Source organism: Megascapheus bottae, chromosome 6, assembly GCF_031878675.1.
Source record: "Megascapheus bottae isolate mThoBot1 chromosome 6, mThoBot2.hap1, whole genome shotgun sequence".
Classification (NCBI taxonomy): Eukaryota; Metazoa; Chordata; class Mammalia; order Rodentia; family Geomyidae; genus Megascapheus; species Megascapheus bottae.
This window is the reverse complement of record NC_143514.1, coordinates 78,587,955-78,607,832: the sequence shown is the minus strand read 5'-3', so window position 1 is coordinate 78,607,832 and position 19,878 is coordinate 78,587,955. Positions and strand designations below refer to the sequence as shown.

General features: G+C 45.2%; 2 protein-coding genes across 10 annotated transcripts in view; one reads left to right on the top strand and one right to left on the bottom strand.

The window, feature by feature from the left end:
* Nmnat1 (nicotinamide nucleotide adenylyltransferase 1) overlaps window positions 1-19,593 on the top strand; it is a 28,046-nt gene extending 8,453 nt beyond the window's left edge. For 3 of the 9 annotated variants that reach the window (XM_090335870.1, XM_090335869.1, XM_090335861.1), the window contains exons 2-5: window positions 13,906-14,076; window positions 16,005-16,188; window positions 18,409-18,551; window positions 19,036-19,593. In XM_090335870.1, coding sequence (XP_090191996.1) covers window positions 13,962-14,076; window positions 16,005-16,188; window positions 18,409-18,551; window positions 19,036-19,436 — 843 coding nt within the window. In that variant the 5' untranslated portion in view covers window positions 13,906-13,961 and the 3' untranslated portion in view covers window positions 19,437-19,593. Of the gene's footprint in view, window positions 1-8,734; window positions 8,954-13,125; window positions 13,238-13,905; window positions 14,077-16,004; window positions 16,189-18,408; window positions 18,552-19,035 lie in introns of all 9 variants that reach the window. The other 6 variants (XM_090335866.1, XM_090335865.1, XM_090335867.1 and 3 more) reach the window with 6 other exon arrangements.
* LOC150062537 (uncharacterized) lies at window positions 44-11,437 on the bottom strand. Its single transcript, XM_090335877.1, has 6 exons — window positions 11,367-11,437; window positions 8,877-8,939; window positions 7,236-7,315; window positions 3,551-3,681; window positions 424-490; window positions 44-261 (listed from the first exon to the last, which is right to left on the bottom strand). Exons 1-6 carry the CDS (start codon window positions 11,435-11,437, stop codon window positions 191-193), a joined length of 483 nt encoding a protein of 160 aa, XP_090192003.1. The 3' UTR covers window positions 44-190.
* Window positions 19,594-19,878: the final 285 nt, after the last annotated feature.

Genomic DNA, 19,878 nt, shown 5'->3' with positions numbered 1-19,878 from the left:
GTTGGAGGGGCAATCCTTGATTTTGGTTGTTTGCTCTCTTTTTCTCCAGGGCTTTCTTCCAAATGGCTGCTGTTGTGACATATTTCTGTGATGTTTAGGTGATAGACCGGGAGCTGGTTACTCTCGAACAGTCTCTGCCTGCCATTGTGTTTACCTGAGGCAATAGACTATCAGGAACCAAGGGCAAGCTTCAGATAGTTGGTTTAGCATCTCTCCTTCTCACCCCAGACAACCAGATGAGCCCCATGCCTGCGTAAAGCACTGCAGGGGAGAGAATGACACCTCATTAAATAGATGGGAGTCACGGAGCTGCTGAGGGAAAAACTAGGGCTTCCACTGCAATATCATGACTTACATAGTCCAGTGGCCACTTCCCTTGACGAGGTGGCAAGATCTGACAAGGACGGGTTAGGTTTTGCTTACCTGTGGACACTAGGCTGCCCACCGACAGCAGCACAGACAAGTAGTAAAGTTCAGGGGTGGATTTTTCCTATAATCAAGAAGAAAAAAATACCATGAGGCCAGGAGGGATCACTACTACACTGTTGGTGGGAGTGCAACCACTGTGGAAAGCAGTGTGGCAGTGCCTCAAAAGACTAAACATAGAACTCCCCTATGACCCAGCAATTCCACTCCTTGGCATTTACCCCAATATTCAGAAACAAGGACATACTAAAGCCACTAGCACAATGATGTTCATTGCAGCACTGTTTACCATAGCAAAGATATGGAACCAACCCAGATGCCCCTCAGTTGATGAGTGGATCAACAAGATGTGGTATTTATACACAGTGGAATTCTATGCCGCTGTCAGGAAGAATGACTTTGCCCCATTTGTAAGGAAATGGAAAGACTTGGGAAAAATCATATTAAGTGAAGTAAACCAAATCCAAAAGAACTTAATGGTTTCCCTCATTTGTCAAAATCAGTAGAAACCTTGGGCTCTCCTAGCAGAGATTTACAATAGATACTTAAGGCCATGTAGAATAATGCTAAATGAAAGGACCTCCAGGATATAGAAACAAAAGCCATATAATGAGTGATTGTTGTCCTTAATGTACTATGTTATCTCTCATCTCTTTTGCTGTCCCTTGGCTATCTCATATTGTTACAGTATTTCACCTTGTTATCTGATATATTGTATATATATGCGTATTTGGTTATTTGAAATAGGATAGGGAAGGGGGGAAAACAAGATGAGGGGTGGGGGGGAGGGAAATGGGGACCAAGACATGAGAAAGTGTATCAATGTATGTGAAGTAATGCACCTTCTATCTGGTGAATATAATGTAACCCTTCTATTAATTACAATAAAAAAATATATGGAAAAAAATACCATGAGGGACAATTTGCCTGGTACTGATAGCCCATGCCCATAACCCTAGCTACTCAGGATGCTGAGATCTAAGAATTGCAGTTTAAAGCCAACCTGGGCAGGAAAGGCCTTGAGACTGTTATCTCCACTTGAGTGTTGTTAGCCTTTAGGGACAGTGCCCAGGTCCTGAGTTCAAACCCTATGACCAACAAAAATAAAAAGTTTCGGAAGCCCCAAGCCGTGGCTCATGCTGGTAACCCTAGCTGAGATCTGAGGATCAAGGTTCAGAGCCAGGCCAGGCACAAAAGGACTTGAGATTCTTATCTCCAGTTAACCTCTAGAAACCTGGAAGTGGGGATATGGCTCAGGTGTGGGGTGGTAGCCTTGAGCTCTTCTGAACAGCTCAGGGACAATACCCAGGCCCAGGGGTAGGGCCATAGCCTTGAGCTGAAGAGCTCAGAGACAACACCCAGGCTGAGTTCAAGCCTCATGGACCCAACAAGAGAGAGAGGGAGAGGGAGAGGGAGAGGGAGAGGGAGAGGGAGAGGGAGAGGGAGAGAGAGAGAGAGAGAGAGAGAGAGAGAGAGAGAGAGAGAGAGAGAGAGAGAGAGGGGGGGGGGGGGGGGGTTCAGGCGCTAAGACACTAAGAATATAGCTTAGTGATAGAACACTTGCCTGACTCTCATGTAAGACTTAGGTTGATCCTCAACACTGGGGGAGGGGGACTGTTTTGCCACAGAGATTTAAGTGAAAGTACCAATATAACAAGAAATAGAGGGGCCAGGAGTTTGGCCTAGTGGTAGAGTGCTTGCCTAGCATGCACGAAGACCCAGGTTCAATTCTTCGGTACCACATACATAGCAAAAAGCCAGAAATGGTGCTGAGGCTCAAGTGGTAGAGCTCTAGCCTTGAGAAAGTCCAAGGACAGTGCTCAGGCCCTGAGCTCAAGCCCAGGACTGGCAAAAAAAAAAAAAGAGAAGGCATACTGCTTAATGTCTCAAACCCAACTAATAGCACCACAACTGATTAATAATTGTTCCTAGGCACATTGGCTTATGCCTGTAATTCTAGCTACTAAGAAACTAAGGTCTGAGGATTATACAGTTCAAAGACAGCCAGGTTAGGGAAGTCTGTGAGACTCTGATCTCCTCTCAACTACCAAAAATCTGGAGTAGAGCTGTGGCTCAAGTGGTAGAGTGCTACCCTTGAGTGAAAAAAGAATGCTAAGGTATAGTACCTGCCCCTGAGTTCAAACCCTAGTGCTGGCACAAACAAAATAAAATAAAATAGTAGGCCTAGTAATACGTATAATGATAGAACACTTGCCTAGTATATTCAAAACTATGCATTTGGTACTTAGTACCCCACACATAAAATTCTAAAAAGTGGAATTCACTCACAGAAAGAAAAATCTCTTGTGCAATTAATTTGTGGGATCAAACCCTGAGCATGCTAAGCATATACTCTACCACTGAGCTAACCCTCAGCTTTTTTTTTTTTTTTGATGGGCTGGTTGGTCATAGGACTTGAACTCAGGGCCTGGGCACTGTCCCTGAGCATTTTTGCTCAAGGCTAGTACTCTACCACTTTGAGCTACAATACCACTTCCAATTTTTGAGTGGTTAATTGGAGATAGGAGTCTCACTCACTTTTCTGCCTGGGCTGGCTACAAACTGATCCTCAGATCTCAGCTTCCTGAGTAGCTAGGATTACAGGTGTGAGCCACCAGCTCCTAGCAGCCCACAGCTTTTTGTAGACTGTTTTAACTTTCCTAGAGAAGTATTTAATTGTGGTATGCATGGAATTAAGAATTCTATTTCTGCTAATTTCTATATTTAGGGTAAGTAAATAGTAAATCTTGGAGAATAATTGTGTATAGCCAAGCTTTCAGATTAAGCTGAGCCTATAAATTTTGAGTAGTTAGAAACATACGCAGTCTGTACTATGTTGTCTCTCATCTCCTTTGCTGTCCCTTGGTTATCTCATTGTTATAGTATCTCACTTTGTTATCTGATATATTGAATTTATTTGTATTTGGTTATTTGAAATTTGATAGGGAAGGGGGGAAAACCAAGACGGGTGGGGGGTGTGGGGGGGGAGGGAAATTGGTACCAAGACATGTGAAAGGGTATCAATGTACGTGAATTAATGCACCTTCTATCTGGCAAATATCATGTAACCCTTTTACTAATTAAAAAAAAATAAATAGCAAAAAAAAAAAAAAAAGAAACATACGCAGTCTGATGCCAAAACTGTAAAGCCTACAGTGCACACTCCTTCCCCGCAGGACCCCACACCTAGCACACCAAGCATCCCCTTCAGTGCCCTCGGGACAGGCTCCATCTGAGTCAGCAGCACCGCCAGTCCTAAGTGGAAAAGGAACAACATTGGCTTAGTAACTTTTAACAGTTCAGATATGCAGACTTGGCGTTGTTTGTTTGCTTTGAGACAAGCCTCATTATGTAGACTAGACTGGCCTCAAACTCTCAACTCTCCTTACCTCAGCCTCCCAAATGCTGGGACTGCAGGCATGATCTCACATGCCCCCACTCAGAAGCAGGTTCTTCAGTATTCTGTTTCTTTGCTTTCTAATTTTATTTATTTATTTTTGCCAGTCCTGGGGATTAAACTTAGGGCCTGGGCACTGTCCTTGGGCTTTTTCCTCAAGGCTAATGCTCTACCACTTGAGCCACAACACCACTTGTGGCTTTTCTATGTATGTGGTATGGAGGAATCGAACCTAGGTCTTCGTGCATGCTAGGCAAGCACTCTACCACTAAGCCAAACTTCTAGCACCTTTGCTTTTTATTGTGGAACATCAAGTCCTCAAAACCTAGCCCGACTGTTTTTCTTAGATGCAGGTTGTGTGTTTATTCACAATGCTGATATTCATAAATATAACAAGCATTTCTTTTTTTTTTTTTTTTTTTTTTGCCAGTCCTGGGCTTGAGCTCAGGGCCTGAGCACTGTCCTTGGACTTTCTCAAGGCTAGAGCTCTACCACGTGAGCCTCAGCACCATTTTCGGCTTTTTTCTATGTATGTGGTACCGAGAAATCGAACCCAGGTCTTCGTGCACGCTAGGCAAGCACTTTAACCACTAGGCCAAACTCCCAGCCCTATAACAAGCATTTCTATCTATCCCCATTTTATAAATGATGAAAGAAGTTCAGGGAAGTTTGTTTGCACCTTCTTCCTCATTACACGGTTACCTCTACTGGAGCTGCAGAGCTCTCTTTGGCCTATAAGAGTATCTAAGGCACTTAATAACTACTTATTTATAAAATTGTTTTTACATAGCTTGGTGCTGGATATCAAACCCAGGACATCATTTTTGTTGAAACCAGGTGTTGCTTGTTTCTCTCTTTCTCTCTGGTGATAGAAGAGGTTGAACTCAGGGTGTCATGTTTGATAGGCAGGTACTCTACTACTTGAGCCTTGCATTCAGCTCTTTTTGCTTTCATTATTTTTCAGATAGGGTCTGACGTTTTGCACAAGTAGCCTTGAACTGATCCTCCTACTTCCAGCCTCCCTCGTAGCTGGGAACGACAGACATAAAGCACTATTCCCAGCTTATTTGCTGAGTCTTGTTAACTTTTTACCCAGCTTGACCTGATACTTTTTTTTTGTCAGTTGTGGGACTTGAACTCTGGGCCTGGACAATGTCCCTTGAGCTTTTCAGCTCAAGGCTACCACCCTATGCCTTGAGCCACAGCACCACTTCCCCTTTTCTAGAGATTAATTGGAGATAAGAGTCTCACGGACTTTAGTGCCCAGGCTGGCTTTGAACCATGATCCTCAGATCTCAGCCTCCTGACTACCTAGGATTACAGGTATGAGCTGTCCCAGGCTCTGAACTGGGACTTTAATCCACCCTATCTCTGCCTTCTTTTTCTGTTGTCTGTCATGGGACTTGAACTTAGGGCCCAGGTGCTGCCCCTGAACTCTTTTGCTCAAGGCTACCACATTACCACATTGAGATACCACACTACTCCTAGTTAGGCAGTTAATTGGAGTTTTTTGAGTGGTTTATTGGAGATAACAGTCTCATGGACTTTCCTGTCCAGGCTGCTACAAGCTGTACTCCTCAGATTTCAGCCTCCCTAGTAACTAAGATCACAGATGTTAGCCACTGGCTCCTGGCTCTTACCTCTGCCTTCTGAGTAGCTGGAATACATCTGGCCTGGCTAGCCTAAGTTGTGAACATCCCAGTTTTTGTACGTAGTATCATCTCCTAACCAATAACAACTTATTGAATGAAATAACTCAATCTGGTACTTTAATAATATAAATAATTTGATGATATAAAGCATTTGTATTTAACTTAAGCAGGTTTCATATTCATAAGAGTCTCATAGTCTTCAATGCCTGGACTGGCTTTGAACTGTGATCCTCAGATCTCAGCCTCCTGAGTAGCTAGGGTGACAGGCATTAGCCACTGAGCCCAGCCAAAAAAAAAACATTTTTTTTTGCCAGTCCTGGGCCTTGAACTCAGGGCCTAGGCACTGTCCTTGGGCTTTCTCAAGGCTAGAGCTCTACCACTTGAGCCACAGCACCATTTCTGCCTTTTTTTCTGTGTATGTGGTACCAAGGAATCGAACCCCGATCTTTGTGCAAGCTAGGCAAGCACTCTACCACTAAGCTAAGCTAAACTCCTGGCCCCCAAAGAAACATTTTTAAAACACTCTTAATCTGTACTTTCTGTGTGTGTTTACCTGTCCTGGCTCTGTCAGGGCTCTGAGCTCCTGCTTAACATTTTCACTCAAGGATGGTGCTCTACTACTTGAGCACAACTCTACTTGTGGCTGTTTGGTGGTTAATTGGAGATAAGAGTCTCATGGACTTTTCTGCTCATTTTGGCTTCGAATGGGATCCTTCGATCTTAGCCTCCTGGCTACGATTGTAGACATAGCCACCGATGCCATCTTCATCTGTAGTTTATTTTATTTTATTTTACTTTACTGGCTGTGGGGCTTGAACTCAGCTTTTTTTTTTTAATCATTTTTCTTTTTTTTTGCTAGCACTGGAGCTTGAACTCAAGGCCTGGACACTGTCCTTGGACTTTTACAAGGCTAGTGCTCTTCCACTTGAGACTGAGCACCACCTCTGGCTTTTCTATGTATGTGGTACCTAGGAATTGAGCCCAGGGCATTATGCATGCTAGGCAAGCACTCTATCACTATGCTATGCTCTCGGTCCACATTATACTACTTTGAACCACAGCTCTACTTCTGGTTTTCTGGTAGTAATTGGAGATTAAAGTCTCATGAGAAGTGGCACTATGGTCAAGTGGTAGAGCACTAGCCTTAAGCTAAACAGCTCACCGACAAGGTAACAAATCTCTAAGGCCAGGAGTTTTGCCTAGTGATAGAATGCTTGCCTGGCATGCATGAAGCCCTGGGTTTGATTCCTTGGTACCACTTATGTAGAAAAGCTGGAAGTGGTGTTGTGGCTCAAGTGGTAGAGTACTAGCCTTGAGGAAAGCCTAAAGACAGTGCTCAGGTTCTGAGTTCAGTCTCCAGGACCCACACACAAAAAAAAAGGCTCATGGATTCTCCTACATCTGTATTTTATTTTTTTGCCAGTTCTGGGGCTTGAACTCAGGGCCTGAGCACTGTCCTTGGGCTTTCTCAAGGCTGGAGCTCTACCTCTTGAGCCATAGCACCACTTTTAGCTTTTTCTGTGTATGTGGTACTGAGGAATCAACCTTAGTCTTGGTGCATGCTGAGGAGGCACTCTACCACCAGGGTAAACTCTCGGTCTTCATCTGTATTTTAAAAGTGAGTTACTGTCCCCCTCTTGGGGTTCAGTCTGACAGAAGAGCAGAAAACTGGCCCTTAACAATTCTAAGCGGTGTTCTAGCAGTGTGTAGCAAGTTATAATACTTACTGGGTGCTTGACAGATGACAACGACACACTTACTGAATGTGAAAAAGGACAACACGATATTGCCAACCAGGTTGATCAGGAGAGGCTGACTGCAGTAGAGAGCTGACCTTGGCCTATAAATCAATATTCTTAATATTGTAGTTCATGACTTATTAGAACAAATCTACTGAATAAGTACTGCACCAGAAGCCACCATCTTTAAATTCTAATCCTAATTTTGATGCTAAGTTCTTGGCTCTTTGCAATTTCTACATAGAACAGTTGTAATAACAGAGAGATGGGGCTTGAACTCTGAGCTTGGGCCCTGTCCCTGGGCTCTTCAGCTCAAGGCTACCACCCTTCCCCTGAGACACAGCCTCAATTGGAGATAAAAATCTCACTTCTTTAGTGCCCCCAGTGGCTTTGAACTGGTGACCCTCAGATCTCAGCCTCCTGAGTAGCTAGGATTACTGGGCCTGGCTTTTAAGTGGATTCCTTCTTTCTTCCCCTCTCTCTCTCTCTCTCTCTCTCTCTCTCTCTCTCTCTCTCTCTCTTTCTTTTGTGGGTATGGGGCTTGAACTTGGCCTGGGCGGTTCCCTGCGCTCTTCAGCTCAAGGCTACCACCCTACCATGGGCCTGAGCATTGTCCCTAAGCTCTTTCAGTTCAAGGCTACTATCCAACCCTCACTTCCCATTTTCTAGTAGTTAATTGGAGATAAGAATCTCTGGTTCTTTTATGCTTGGGCTGGCTTTGAATCTTGATCCTCAGATCTCAGTCTCTCGAGTAGCTAGGATTATAGGTGTGAGCCATCAGGTCCAGCAAAATAGATTCTTTTTTTTTTTGCCAGTCCTGGGCCTTGAGCTCAGGGCCTGAGCACTGTCTTTGGGATTTCTCAAGGCTAGAAAACTTTACTACTTGAGTCACAACACTACTTCTGGCTATTTTTCTATGTATGTGGTACCAAGGAATCGAACCCAGGTCTTTGTGCATGCTAGGTAAGCACTCTACCACTAGGCCAAACTCCAGGCCCTCAGCTAAGTAGATTCTTAATCCATATATATGTGTGTGTGTGTGTGTGTGTGTGTGTGTGTGTGTGTGTGTGTGTGTGTGTGTGTGTGTGTGTGTTTTAAGATTTTTAAGGGTTTAGGACTATAGTGTTTTCTTTAAATGATCAGGTTGTATTTGCTTCCTTTGCTTTCAGTGTCATTAACTACCTAGCTGTTTCTGGAATCAAATCATAATTCAAGTGAGTGTGCCTGTGTTGCCCTGCAGACTTTAGCTGATGCTAGACCCTTGGGACTGATCCCTGAGGAACCCTTAAATTAAGACATTGGCGCTCTTATTGTCTGTCTCCACTGTTGGCTTCTTCACTGAATGTGTTGATCAAAACAAATTCTATCTGTTCATATCCTTACCATCCTCAAGGTACTGAGATTGTTGTTCAAAAAAGTGAATTGGTGACTGCTATTGAAAATAAGGGCAAAGACAATGGGGCAGGCTGTTGTTAAAGGTGTACTAGAGGTCACAGAGAGTTTCCAATCTGCTTCTACAGGTAAGAACTGCATGCTGGCTGCTGCCTGTAAGACCTTACTTCAAGGCTGGAGGCACAGCTCCTATGATTGAGCCCTGCCTAGCAAGCCTGAGGACCTGAGTTCAGTCCCCAGTACTGCCCCCATCCAAAGAAAACAACTTACCTTAGCAGAACATAGAACTGGAGAAGCAAGGTCATGACCCCAAGGAAGAGCACTGTCGCCTGGCTGCACGGGACACAGTGAGTTACACTCGGACACGCCTGTCTACTGATATTCCAGTTCTGCTCCATCATTATTAAATCAGAGATAAAACTCTAAAAGTAGGCCGGGAGTTTGGCCTAGTGGTTAAAGTGCTTGCCTAGCATGCATGAAGCCCCGGGTTCAATTCCTCGGTACCACATACATAGAAAAAGGCCAGAAGTAGTGCTGAGGCTCAAGTGGTAGAGCTCTAGCCTTGAGAAAATCCAAGGACAGTGCTCAGGCCCTGAGCTCAAGCCCAGGACTGGCAAAAAATAAATAAATAAATAAAAGTGTGTGTGTGTGTGTGTGTGTGTGTGTGTTAAAAAAAAAAAAAACAAAAAAACTCTAAAAGTAGCCAAGATGAATTCAAGTTCATGAGAATAAAATTATTATCTAGTAATGCTTCAATAAGAAGATTAATGGTATAATTTATTAGACCATTTAAAAATTTCTTATTTTTTGGCAGTCCTGGGGCTTGAACTCAGGGCCTAAGCATGGTCCTTGGGCTTTCTCAAGGCTAGAGCTCTACCACTTGAGCTACAGTACCACTTCTGGCTTTTCCATGTATGTGGTACCAAAGAATTGAAACCAGGTCTTCGTGCATACTAGGCAAACACTCTACCACTAGACCGAACTCCCAATCCCATTTTTAACTTTTTATTTATTTATTTTAGCTGTAGAGCTTGAACTCAGGGCCTGAAAGCTGTCCCTGAGCTTCTTTGTGCTCAAGCCTAGTGCTGTACCATTTGGATTACAGCATCACTTTCAGTTTTTGAGGAGTTATTGGAGATGAGAGTCTCACAGCTACACTGCTTATTAAACTCCTATTGTGGAGCAGACATTGCCAATAGTGGTCTCTAAGAAATCTTTAGAACTTTGGGTCTTTTGCCATGTCTAAGTTAATGCTATAAAAGAACTGACAAATACATTAGAAGTTCTTATCCGGCCTGGTGTTGGTGACTAATGCCTGTGATCCTAGCTACTCAAGAGTCTGAGATCTGAGGATTGTGCTTCAAAGCCAGGCTGGATACAAAAGTCTGTGAGATTCTTATCTCCAATTAACCACCAGAAAAAAAAAAAACAAACAGAAAAAGCCCCATGAGCAACAACAAAAAAGTTGCTAGCTGGATGCTGGTTACTGATGCCTGTAATCACTCTGGAAACTGAAATCTGAGGATAATGGTTCAAAGCCAGCCCAGACAGGAAAAATCTGTGTGATTTTCTCTAATTAACCAACTCAAAACTGGAGGTGGAGCTATGGCTCAAAGTGATAGGGTTCTAGCCTTGAGGAAAAGGAGCTCAGGGACGGTACCCCAGGCCATGAGTTCAAACCCCTCAACCAACCAAAAAAAAAAATTTTTTTAATTAAAGTTTTAATAGGGAAAGTAAAAGTAAGTAGAAAAGAGGAAAGACAAAATGCAATCCCGAGTTATAAACATTCATATTCAAATATGCGTGTCACATATTTTATATGCAGTATATACTTAGTATTCACAGGATTCTGTGAGTAAAGGATTAATCTACCCTCCAAATGAGATGAAGGTACTCAAAAGAAAATTCCATTTTAGAGTACACTTCCAAGAATAGTTAAAGCAATCTAGCATTGTTGGAACAAGAAATAGGTACATTCAAAGTAACTATTTTGAAGAAATAGCAACTTTTTTTTTTTTTTTCTTTTTCTGCCAGTCCTGGGCTTGAGCTCAGGGCCTGAGCACTGTCCTTGGACTTTTCTCAAGGCTAGAGCTCTACCACTTGAGCCTCAGCACCATTTCTGGCTTTTTTCTATGTATGTGGTACCGAGGAATCGAATCCGGGTCTTCGTGCATGCTAGGCAAGCACTTTAACCACTAGGCCAAACTCCCAGCCCAATAGCAACTTTTTAGAGGTCTAAATTCTCAGTGGTCAGCTCAGTCACATTATTTGTGTGTGTACAGATAAACTGGGGCTTGAACTTGGGGCTTGGGCACTGTCCCTGAGCCTTTTCACTCAACCACTTGAGCCACATGGCTTTTTGGCAGTTAATTGAAGATAGGAATCTCACAGACTCTCCTGCCTGGGCTGGCTTTGAATTGCCATCCTCAGATCCTCAAATCTCAGCCTCCTGAGTATCTGGTAGGAAGCCACCAGTGCCAGCATGAGTATTTAACATGGGGTCAGAATAGGTTTACACCTCTGTGACAAAGAGAGCCAAATAACTGATTCTCTTTGAAAGAGTTCAGCAATTGTAAACTCATCTTTTACACAATGTTACATGTTTACATCCCTGTGGATTTTAAAACCTGCAATGCTCAGGGATTTAGGAACTGGAAGTAAATTTTAGTTACACTTGAAGAGTGCATCAGGAGGAACAGACTCTCTTTTGGTCAGCATTGGGCTGGGGTGGTGGGGGGGGATGGGGGAGACACTTACAGCCTGAGACGTTGTGACCTTGGCAGCTGGCAGTGCAAGCGATAGCCTGTGTGAGCCAGGCAGAAGTGAATCATGGTGACCCTTGACCTGGATCACCTGCAGTGGGACAAGGATGGTACAGAACAGGTCTGTTAGAGATTCCAGCTACTTCTGCATCCATTTGTCCTGTGCTGTGGCAGGACAGGCCACTATGGCAAGAGCCCACTGTAACCTAATTCATCTCAGTGAATTAATAAAACTGGATATTTGAGACAGGTCACAAAGGTGACGCGGGACAAAGACAGCATCCTTTACACTGGGAGATCGGCACTGCCCTCCTCTCCCCTCCTCTAGGGAGGATGGGAAACCTGAGCTCAGGGAAGGGCTGGAGCTCTTTGTTCCAGGACCACAGGTAGCTCCCAGGAGGCCACCTGGAATCAGCTGACTCCAGCTCCTCCACAGCCATCCTGCAGAGCAGAGCACTTGCTCCATGGTGGGAGCATGGACTATGAGCCAGAGCTCTTAGGTTCACTTCCACCCTGTAAAGCCACAGGTGGTTTCTGTGGGAATGAGAGGGGGTAGGGCTCAGAGGTTAGATACAAGTCCCAAGTGAACCCTTAGACATCCTGAGGGTGCTAACTGAAGTGGATTATTTCAATCCTGACCTGTCTTTTCAATCTTCTTTTTTTTTTTTCCTCTGATACTAGGGTTTGAACATAGCTCCTAGACAGGTACTCTTACTGCTAGCCATGGATCCAGCCCTTTAACTCATCCTTAATGTCTTTTTTGGGGGGGCTTGAACTCTGGGCCTGGGCGCTGTCCCTGAGTTCTTCAGCTCAAGGCTACCGCCTTACCCCTTGAGTTTCAGCCCCACTTCCTATAATTTCTGGTGGTTAATTGGCGTTAAGAGTCCCACGTTCTTTAGTGCCCAGGCTGGCACTAAAGACCTCAGCCTCGTGAGTAACTAGGATTGTAGATGTGAGCCACCATGCCTGGCTCTCATCCTTAATGTCTGTGTCCTTGTGATCCCTCCCACTGGGCACTTCATTGCTGTGTTTAGGTGTGTGCATACACATGTGTGGTTTAGTTTAAGATGGACTCTTACTATGTTGCCCAAGCTGGTCTCAAATTCCTGTACTGTCGAATAATTGGGATGACAGGTATACTGTGTTTTGTTTGGAGATGGTTTCAAGTACGGTTTGTTCCTATTCCTTCTGACTTTAATTCTAGCCTATTTTTTTTTTTTTATTGCCAGTCCTGGGCTTGAGCTCAGGGCCTGAGCACTGTCCTTGGCTATTCTTGATTCATTTCTATATTTCCCCTCCCAGCTAATCCACAGTAACTACTCCATATCCTAAAATCATGCTAAGTAAACAATCTGCCACATGTTATCCTCAGAATTAATCTTTGGGGACTGGTTGTAGCTGAGTGGTAGCATACATTTTTTTATTTTATTTATTTATTTTTTTGGTGTCAGTCCTGGGCTTTAGCTCAGGGCCTGAGCACTGTCCTTGGACTTTCTCAAGGCTAGAGCTCTACCACTTGAGCCTCAGCACCACTTCCAGCTTTTTTTCTATTTATGTGGTACCGAGGAATCGAACCTGGGTCTTTGTGCATGCTAGGCAAGCACTCTACCACTAGGCCAAACTCTCAGCCCCAGTAGCATACATTTTTAGCGTGTATAAGACTTCTGTGTTTAGTCCCCAGCACCAGTTACAGGAGAAAAAAAAAAACAAAACTCAGAATAACTGAGATTGGGTCTCTCCTTGTTCCCATTCCACAGATAAGAAGCTAGTCGTAATGCTGGGCGCAGTGGCTCACACCTGTAATCCTAGCTACTCGGGAGGCTGAGATCTGAGGATTGCAATTCAACACCAGCCTAGGCAGGAAAGTCTGTGAGATTCTTTTTGTTTGTTTGGGTCTTGAACTCAGATCTGGGCACTGTTCTTGAGCTTTCTCAAGGCTGGCACTCTACCATTTGAGCCACAGTTCCACTTCCAGCTTTTCCTATGTTTGTGGTACCAAGGAATCAAACCCAAGGCTTTGTGCATGCTAGGCAAGCACTCTACCTCTAGACCATACTCCTGACCCAGTCAGTTACCTTCAGTTAACTACAAAAAAAGCCCTAAATGGAGATATGGCTCAAAGTAATAGAGTGCTAGCCTTGAGCAAAAAAGAGATTAGGGATAGTGCCAGACCCTGAGTTCAATCCTCATGTCTGGTGGGGGAAAAAGTGAAGCCATATTTTTTGCCAGTCCTGGGGCTTGAACTCAGGGCCTGAGCACTGTCATTGGGCTTTCTCGAGGCGCAAGCTCTACCACTTGGGCCACAGCATCATTTCCGGCCTTTTCTATGTGTGTGGTGCCGAGGAATTGAATCTGGGTCTTTGTGCACACTAGGCAAGCACTCTACTACTAGGCCAAACTCCCGGCCCCAAGTGAAGCCATTTTTGCAATTCATCTAGCATCAGCATCAAAGCTAGACAGATTATTTTTCTAGCTGTTTAGAAGGAGACCAAGAAGGACATCAAAATATCTGTAACTGAACGTCTTTTCCTTTGCAGAGAGCAAGGGAGGTGTCAGAGCTTTCCATTTAGATCAGCGACTTCAAATTCTCGCCATGGACAAATGTGATAAGATAGATGTGGTTCTCCTCGCTTGCGGTTCCTTTAATCCAATCACCAATATGCACCTCAGGTTGTTTGAGCTGGCCAGGGACTTCTTGAACGGAACAGGTAGGAACAGTAACCAAATGCTACTCGCAACTACAGGACTAGCCAGTGCCCGTGGCTCATGCCTGTAATCTTACTGAGGAGGCTGAGAGCTGAGGATCAAGGTTCAAATCCAGCCCAGGCAGGAAATCCTTGAGACGCTTAACTCCAATTAACCACCAAAAAGCCAGAAGTAGAGCTGTGGTTCAAATGGTAGAGTACTAGCCTTAAGCACAGAAGTTTAGGGCCAGTACCCAGGCTCTGAGTTGCAAGCTCCAGGTCTGGCACAAAGCTACAACAAAAACAAAAACAAAAAACTACAGGACTAGGAAGATAAGGGAGAACAATGTATATAACCTGTGAACTAATTTGTTGAATTGAAATCCCTTTCTTTAAGTACTTGAATTTTTTTTTTTTTTTTTTTTTTTTGTGCTTGAGCTCAGGGCCTGAGCACTGTCCTTGGGCTTTCTCAAGGCTAGAGGGCTAGAGATCTACCACTTGAGCCATAGCATGACTTCCAGCTTTTTTTGTTTTCTTTTTTTTTTTTTTTTTTTTTGGCCCCTTTCTCTTTCTGGCCCCGCTCGCTCCGGCCCTGCTCGCTCCGGCCCGGCTAGGCCCTCTTTCTAGCTCAGGCCCCGCTCGCTCCGGCCCCTCTCGCTCCGGCCCGCTCGCTCTGGCCCCACTTGCTTCCGCCCGGCTCGCTCCGGCCCGGCCCTGCTCCTGGCTTGCTCCTGGCTCTGCTCGCTCCGGCCCCTTCTCGCTCTGGCCCCGCTCGCTCCGGCCTCGCTGGCTCTGGCTCGGCTCGCTCCCGCACGCTCCGGTCCTGCTCGCTCCGGCCCCGCTCGCTCCGGCCACCACTCGGTTGGGCTCTGTTCACTTCAGCTCAGCTCGCTTCTTTCGCTCTCTGTCGCCGTCGCAGTCTTGTCTCTGCCACTTCCGGCTTGGTTGTGTATGTTGGATACCGAGGAATCGAACCCGGGTCTTTGTGCATGCTAGGCAAGCACTTTAACCGCTAGGCCAAACTCCCGGGCCCCAGCTTTTTTTTGTTTTCTATATGTGTGGTATTAAGGAAACGAACCTGGGTCTTTGTGCATGCTAGGCAAGCACTCTACCACTAGGCCAAACTCCCGGCCTTGAAGATTTTTTTTTTGTAAGTATTAGAAGGGTATGGTCAAAGTAGTTTATTTGCAAATGTGGAAATGAAACAATGAAACCTATTGAAATTATCTTTAAGAAGATGGGACAAGGTTACTCACCCTGTAATCCTGGCTAGTCAGGAGGCTGAGATCTGAGGATCACAATTTGAAGCCACGCAGTCAGGAAAGTCCAGGAAGTGACACTGTGGGTCAAAATGGTAAAGCATTAACCTTGAGCAAAAGAAGTCAGGGACAGCACCCAGCCTCAGAGTTCATGCCCCACAAACAAAAACAGGCTGATGGGGCCAGGAGTTTGACCTAGTGTTAGAGTGCTTGCCTAGCATGCACAAAGACCCAGGTTCGATTCCTCAGTACCACATAAATAGGAAAAGCCAGAAGTGATGCTGTGGCTCAAGTGGCAGAGTGCTAGCTTTGAGGAAAAAGCCCAAGGACAGTGCTCACGCCCTGAGTTTAAGCCCCAGGACTGGCAAAAAACAAAAACAGGCTGATGACTCACACCTCTAATCCTGGCTGCTCTGGAGGCTGCAATCTGAGGATCAAGGTTTGATCCTCAGGAAAATATGCAAGATGCCTGTCTCCAGTTAACAACCAGAGAACCTGTAGATCTGAAAGTCAGTTGGTAGAGCCCTAAACTGAGCAGTGAAGATAAAGGAGAGGGCCTTGGTCCTGAGTTCCAGCCCCAGTACTGGCACAAAGCAACAATAACAGCAAAACAGTATTCAGTATTGATCCTAATCTTTTCTGTGCATAAAATCTAATATGAAATGACTAATAGTAACCCTTAACTCTGTCCAGGAAAATACAGAGTTATCAAAGGAATAGTTTCTCCTGTTGGCGATGCGTATAAGAAGAAAGGCCTCATCCCTGCCCACCACCGCGTCATCATGGCCGAACTTGCCACCAAGAATTCAAACTGGGTGGAAGTGGACACGTGGGAAAGTCTTCAGAAGGAATGGGTAGAGACCGTGAAAGTGCTGAGGTAGGTGTGCACAATCCAGCTTGTCATTTCTGGGGAAGCCACCAGCTTCCTCCGAAGGAGTCCACGGCCTGCAGAACTCAGCAGCTGAGCACAGATGTTCTGAGCTTTCTCCTCTTTCAGTGTGGCATGAATGTTCATATTTGCAGTTTTTCCAAAGCTCTGTTAGAAGGCACAGGAAACAGCGAGGTACAATAGCTCATGCCTTTAATCCTCCCTACTTGAGAGGCTAAGATCTGGAGCCCAGGCCAAAAAAAAGGCCATTGAGACTCATTGCTGGGCAAGCCTGGTTCACACTTGTGATTCCAACTTTTTGGGAAGTATCAATGAGGATCACCACTCTGGACGAAAAGCAAAACTGCATTCAAAAATTAATGAGAGAGCAGGAGTTTGGCCTAGTGGTAGAGTTCTTGCCTAGCATGCACGAAGACCCGGGTTCGCTTCCTTGGTGCCACATACATAGAAAAAAGCTGGAAGTGGTGCTATGGTTCAAGTGGTAGAGCTCTGGCCTTGAGAAAAATTCCAAGGACAGTGCTTAGGCCCTGAGTTCAAGGCCCACAACTGGCTAAAACAAACAAACAACAACAAAAAAAAAAAAACAGAAAAAAACCAGAAGTGGTGCTGTAGCTCAAGTGGCAGAGCTCTAGCCTTGAGAAACCCCATGAACAGTTCTCAGGTCCTGATTTCAAGCCCCAGGACAGGCAAAAAAAAGAGAGAGAGAGAGAGAGAGAGAGAGAGCATAATGGGATAGAGAATGATAGAGAATGCCTAGTTAGCAAGCATAAGACCCCAAATTCAAATACTAGTAACTCAAAAAAAAAAAAAAAAACCAATAATAATAAAGGAAGCCTGTTCTGTAGGGGTCGCAGAAAGGGGCAGGTGGTTAAGAAAGAGATCAGGCCCTGCTGTGTAGGGACAGGCTTAAATTTGATGTGCTGCTTTGGGATGGCATCCCAAAACTTTTGAGATCTTCTCGCCAGACCTTTGAAACGGGTCTGGTTAAGGAAGCAACATAGAATTATTTATATGATCTCCAGGGTGTTCCAAAAACACTGTGCAGTGTCAGTTCTTGGCAGTTTCAGCTGTCAAGGAAGAAACGGAGCACTCTGGGTACTTTGCAGGATCTGGGTGCTCAGGGATAAGTGTTAGAGCAGCTGGGGAGGGCGTGGGGGCTGTGTGCACTCCTGCTCCTCAAAGGCGGTGGAGCTCAGGAATCTGCTTCTGCCCCTGCTGTATCTCTGTGATGGTAAGTGGCTGTGCACAGGACCACACGGTGGGGTGGTGGGCCTGGCTTTACATGTGCTCTGTGAGATTCCCTGTCAGGCTCCAAAGCCACAGCATGACAACGGCCTCTGTCCGTAGTTGTCTCAGGAGACAATCTCATCTCTTAAGTTGTGAGTTCAAATCCCAGTACCAGCACTTGCTTGTGTGTGCACACACACACACACACACACACACACACACACACACACAGCATGAGCTCTGGACCGGACTCCTGGTGTTCAAACCTGGCTCTGCTATAAACAGAGCTGAGCACAGGTGGCTCATGCCTGTAATCCTCGACACTCAGGAGGCTGAGATTTGAGGATTGAGGTTCAAAGCCAGCCTGGTACAAAAGTTCATAAGACACTTCAATTAGCTACCAGAAAACTGGAAGTGGCACTGTGGCTCAAGTGGTAGACCAGTAGCCTTGAACTGAAAAGCCCAGGGACAATACCCAGGCCCAGAGTTCAAGCCCCATGACCAACCAAAAATAAATAAATTGAGTGCTATTAAGTTATTGAATGTCTCCTGTATGACAGAGACTCTATTGGAGCTATAGCTGCAACTTTAAGCCATCTTCGCCCACTTTCTGGGGAAAATACTAGAAATGATACAGGTGATTGAGAAGACTCCATCAGACAATACCTGTAAAGGATTTCCTATGAGACATGCTGTGGCTCAAGTGGTAGAGCACAGGCCTTGAGAAAGCCCAAGGACAGTACTAGGCCTGAGTTCAAGACCCAGGACTGTTATTTTGAGACCTCCCTACCATAGAATAATGACAGCCATCAGCTGTTGGGATGTCAGATTTTCATTCTGCCCATCCTGGCTGGTGGTGGGACATTTTCAGTATCGTTAGTTTTTTTATTTTGGGGTCAGGCCTCGTTGGCCATATCCAGGGAAACAATACAGCGGAGCAAGTGAGAAAGAGGAACCGGCTGTTGTTTTGTGGTTTTGTAGGCACCATCAGGAGAAGCTGGAGGCTGGCAATTGCAATCACCAACAGAACTCACCTGTGCTAGAAAGGTCTGGGAGGAAGAGGAAGTGGACTGAACAAAGACAAAATTCTAGTCAAAAGAAATCCCTAGAGCCAACCCCAAAAGGTTTGTATGTTCCACCAAGATTCATGGGCTAGAAATGGCTTGGATTCAAAAAGCTGAGCTTCCTGCTTAGTTATTTTGATTTCACAATGCATACCTGGAATGGGGCCTGGAAGACACTGCTTGCTGGTTTTATTCAAGGAAGAAGAGAGAATGAAGCATAAAATATAGCCACTTCTCTCCTGCAGTGGCTTTTAGTTTTGCAGTGTCCCAGAAAATTAAAACGTCTTCCCCAACCCACACAGACACACACACATACACAGGCATACACTATGCACGTACACAAATCCACACACTCATGTGCTCATATGAACACAGATGGTTAGGAAGTGGTACTATGGCTCAAGTGGTAGAGGCTAGTCTTGAGCTGAAGAGTTCAGGGACAGGGCTCAGGCCCAGAGTTCAAGCCCTGTGACTGACAGAAAAAGAACAGGAACAAAGATGTTGATTAGAGAAGCAAACCCTGAAGCTTGTTTGATTCTCCCAGGTGTACCAAAGGTGAAGTTGCTGTGTGGGGCAGATCTACTGGAATCCTTTGGTGTACCCAATTTGTGGAAGAGTGAAGACATCACGCAAATCGTGGCAGACTATGGCCTCATATGTATCACTCGGGCTGGGAGTGATGCTCAGAAATTTATCTATGAGTCAGATGTGCTGTGGAAACACCAAAACAACATCCACCTGGTAAACGAGTGGATCACTAATGACATCTCATCCACCAAGATCCGGAGAGCCCTCCGAAGAGGCCAGAGCATTCGCTACTTGGTCCCAGATCTTGTCCAAGAATACATTGAAAAGCACAACTTGTATAGCTCTGAGAGTGAGGACAGAAATGTGGGGGTTGTCTTGGCCCCTTTGCAGAGAAATACGGCAGAAGCTAAGCCATAGCCATCCTGGGCCTGGGGGTTTGGACTGCTTTTTCTGGGGTTTGAAGCTATCTGGTGGAGTAACTCTAGGAAGGCATGTGATCCTGTTTCATTATCCAAAGCTTGGAAGAGTGATAAACATCAGTAGACAATTAAAATGAGGTTTGGCCTTTTTCTAACTGAAGTTGTTAAAATAATTGGTTGTATTAAGACTTTTTCCCCCTTTCAGAATGTACAAATCAGGGGCTGGAAGTTTGGCTTAGTGGTAGAGTGCTAGCTGAGCATGCACAAAGCCCTGGGTTTGATTCCTTGGTACCACATACGTGGAAAAAGCTGGAAGTGGCACTGTGGCTCAAGTGGCAGGGCGCTAGCCTTGAGCAAAACATGTCTAAGGAAGGACAGGGCCCAGGCCCTGAGTTCAACCCCCAGGACTAGCCAAAAAAAAAAAAGTACAAATTAGCCAG

Bases quoted from the DNA above. Each gene is read 5' to 3' on its own strand.
- LOC150062537 (XM_090335877.1), bottom strand. From the start codon at position 11,437: ATGATTCACTTCTGCCTGGCTCACACAGGCTATCGCTTGCACTGCCAG. The intron at 3,682-7,235 runs GTAAGTGTGTCG...TTTTCCACTTAG, and splicing joins GTTGTCCTTTTTCACATTCA to GACTGGCGGTGCTGCTGACT. The intron at 262-423 runs GTAAGCAAAACC...TCTCCCCTGCAG, and splicing joins GGGCAGCCTAGTGTCCACAG to TGCTTTACGCAGGCATGGGG.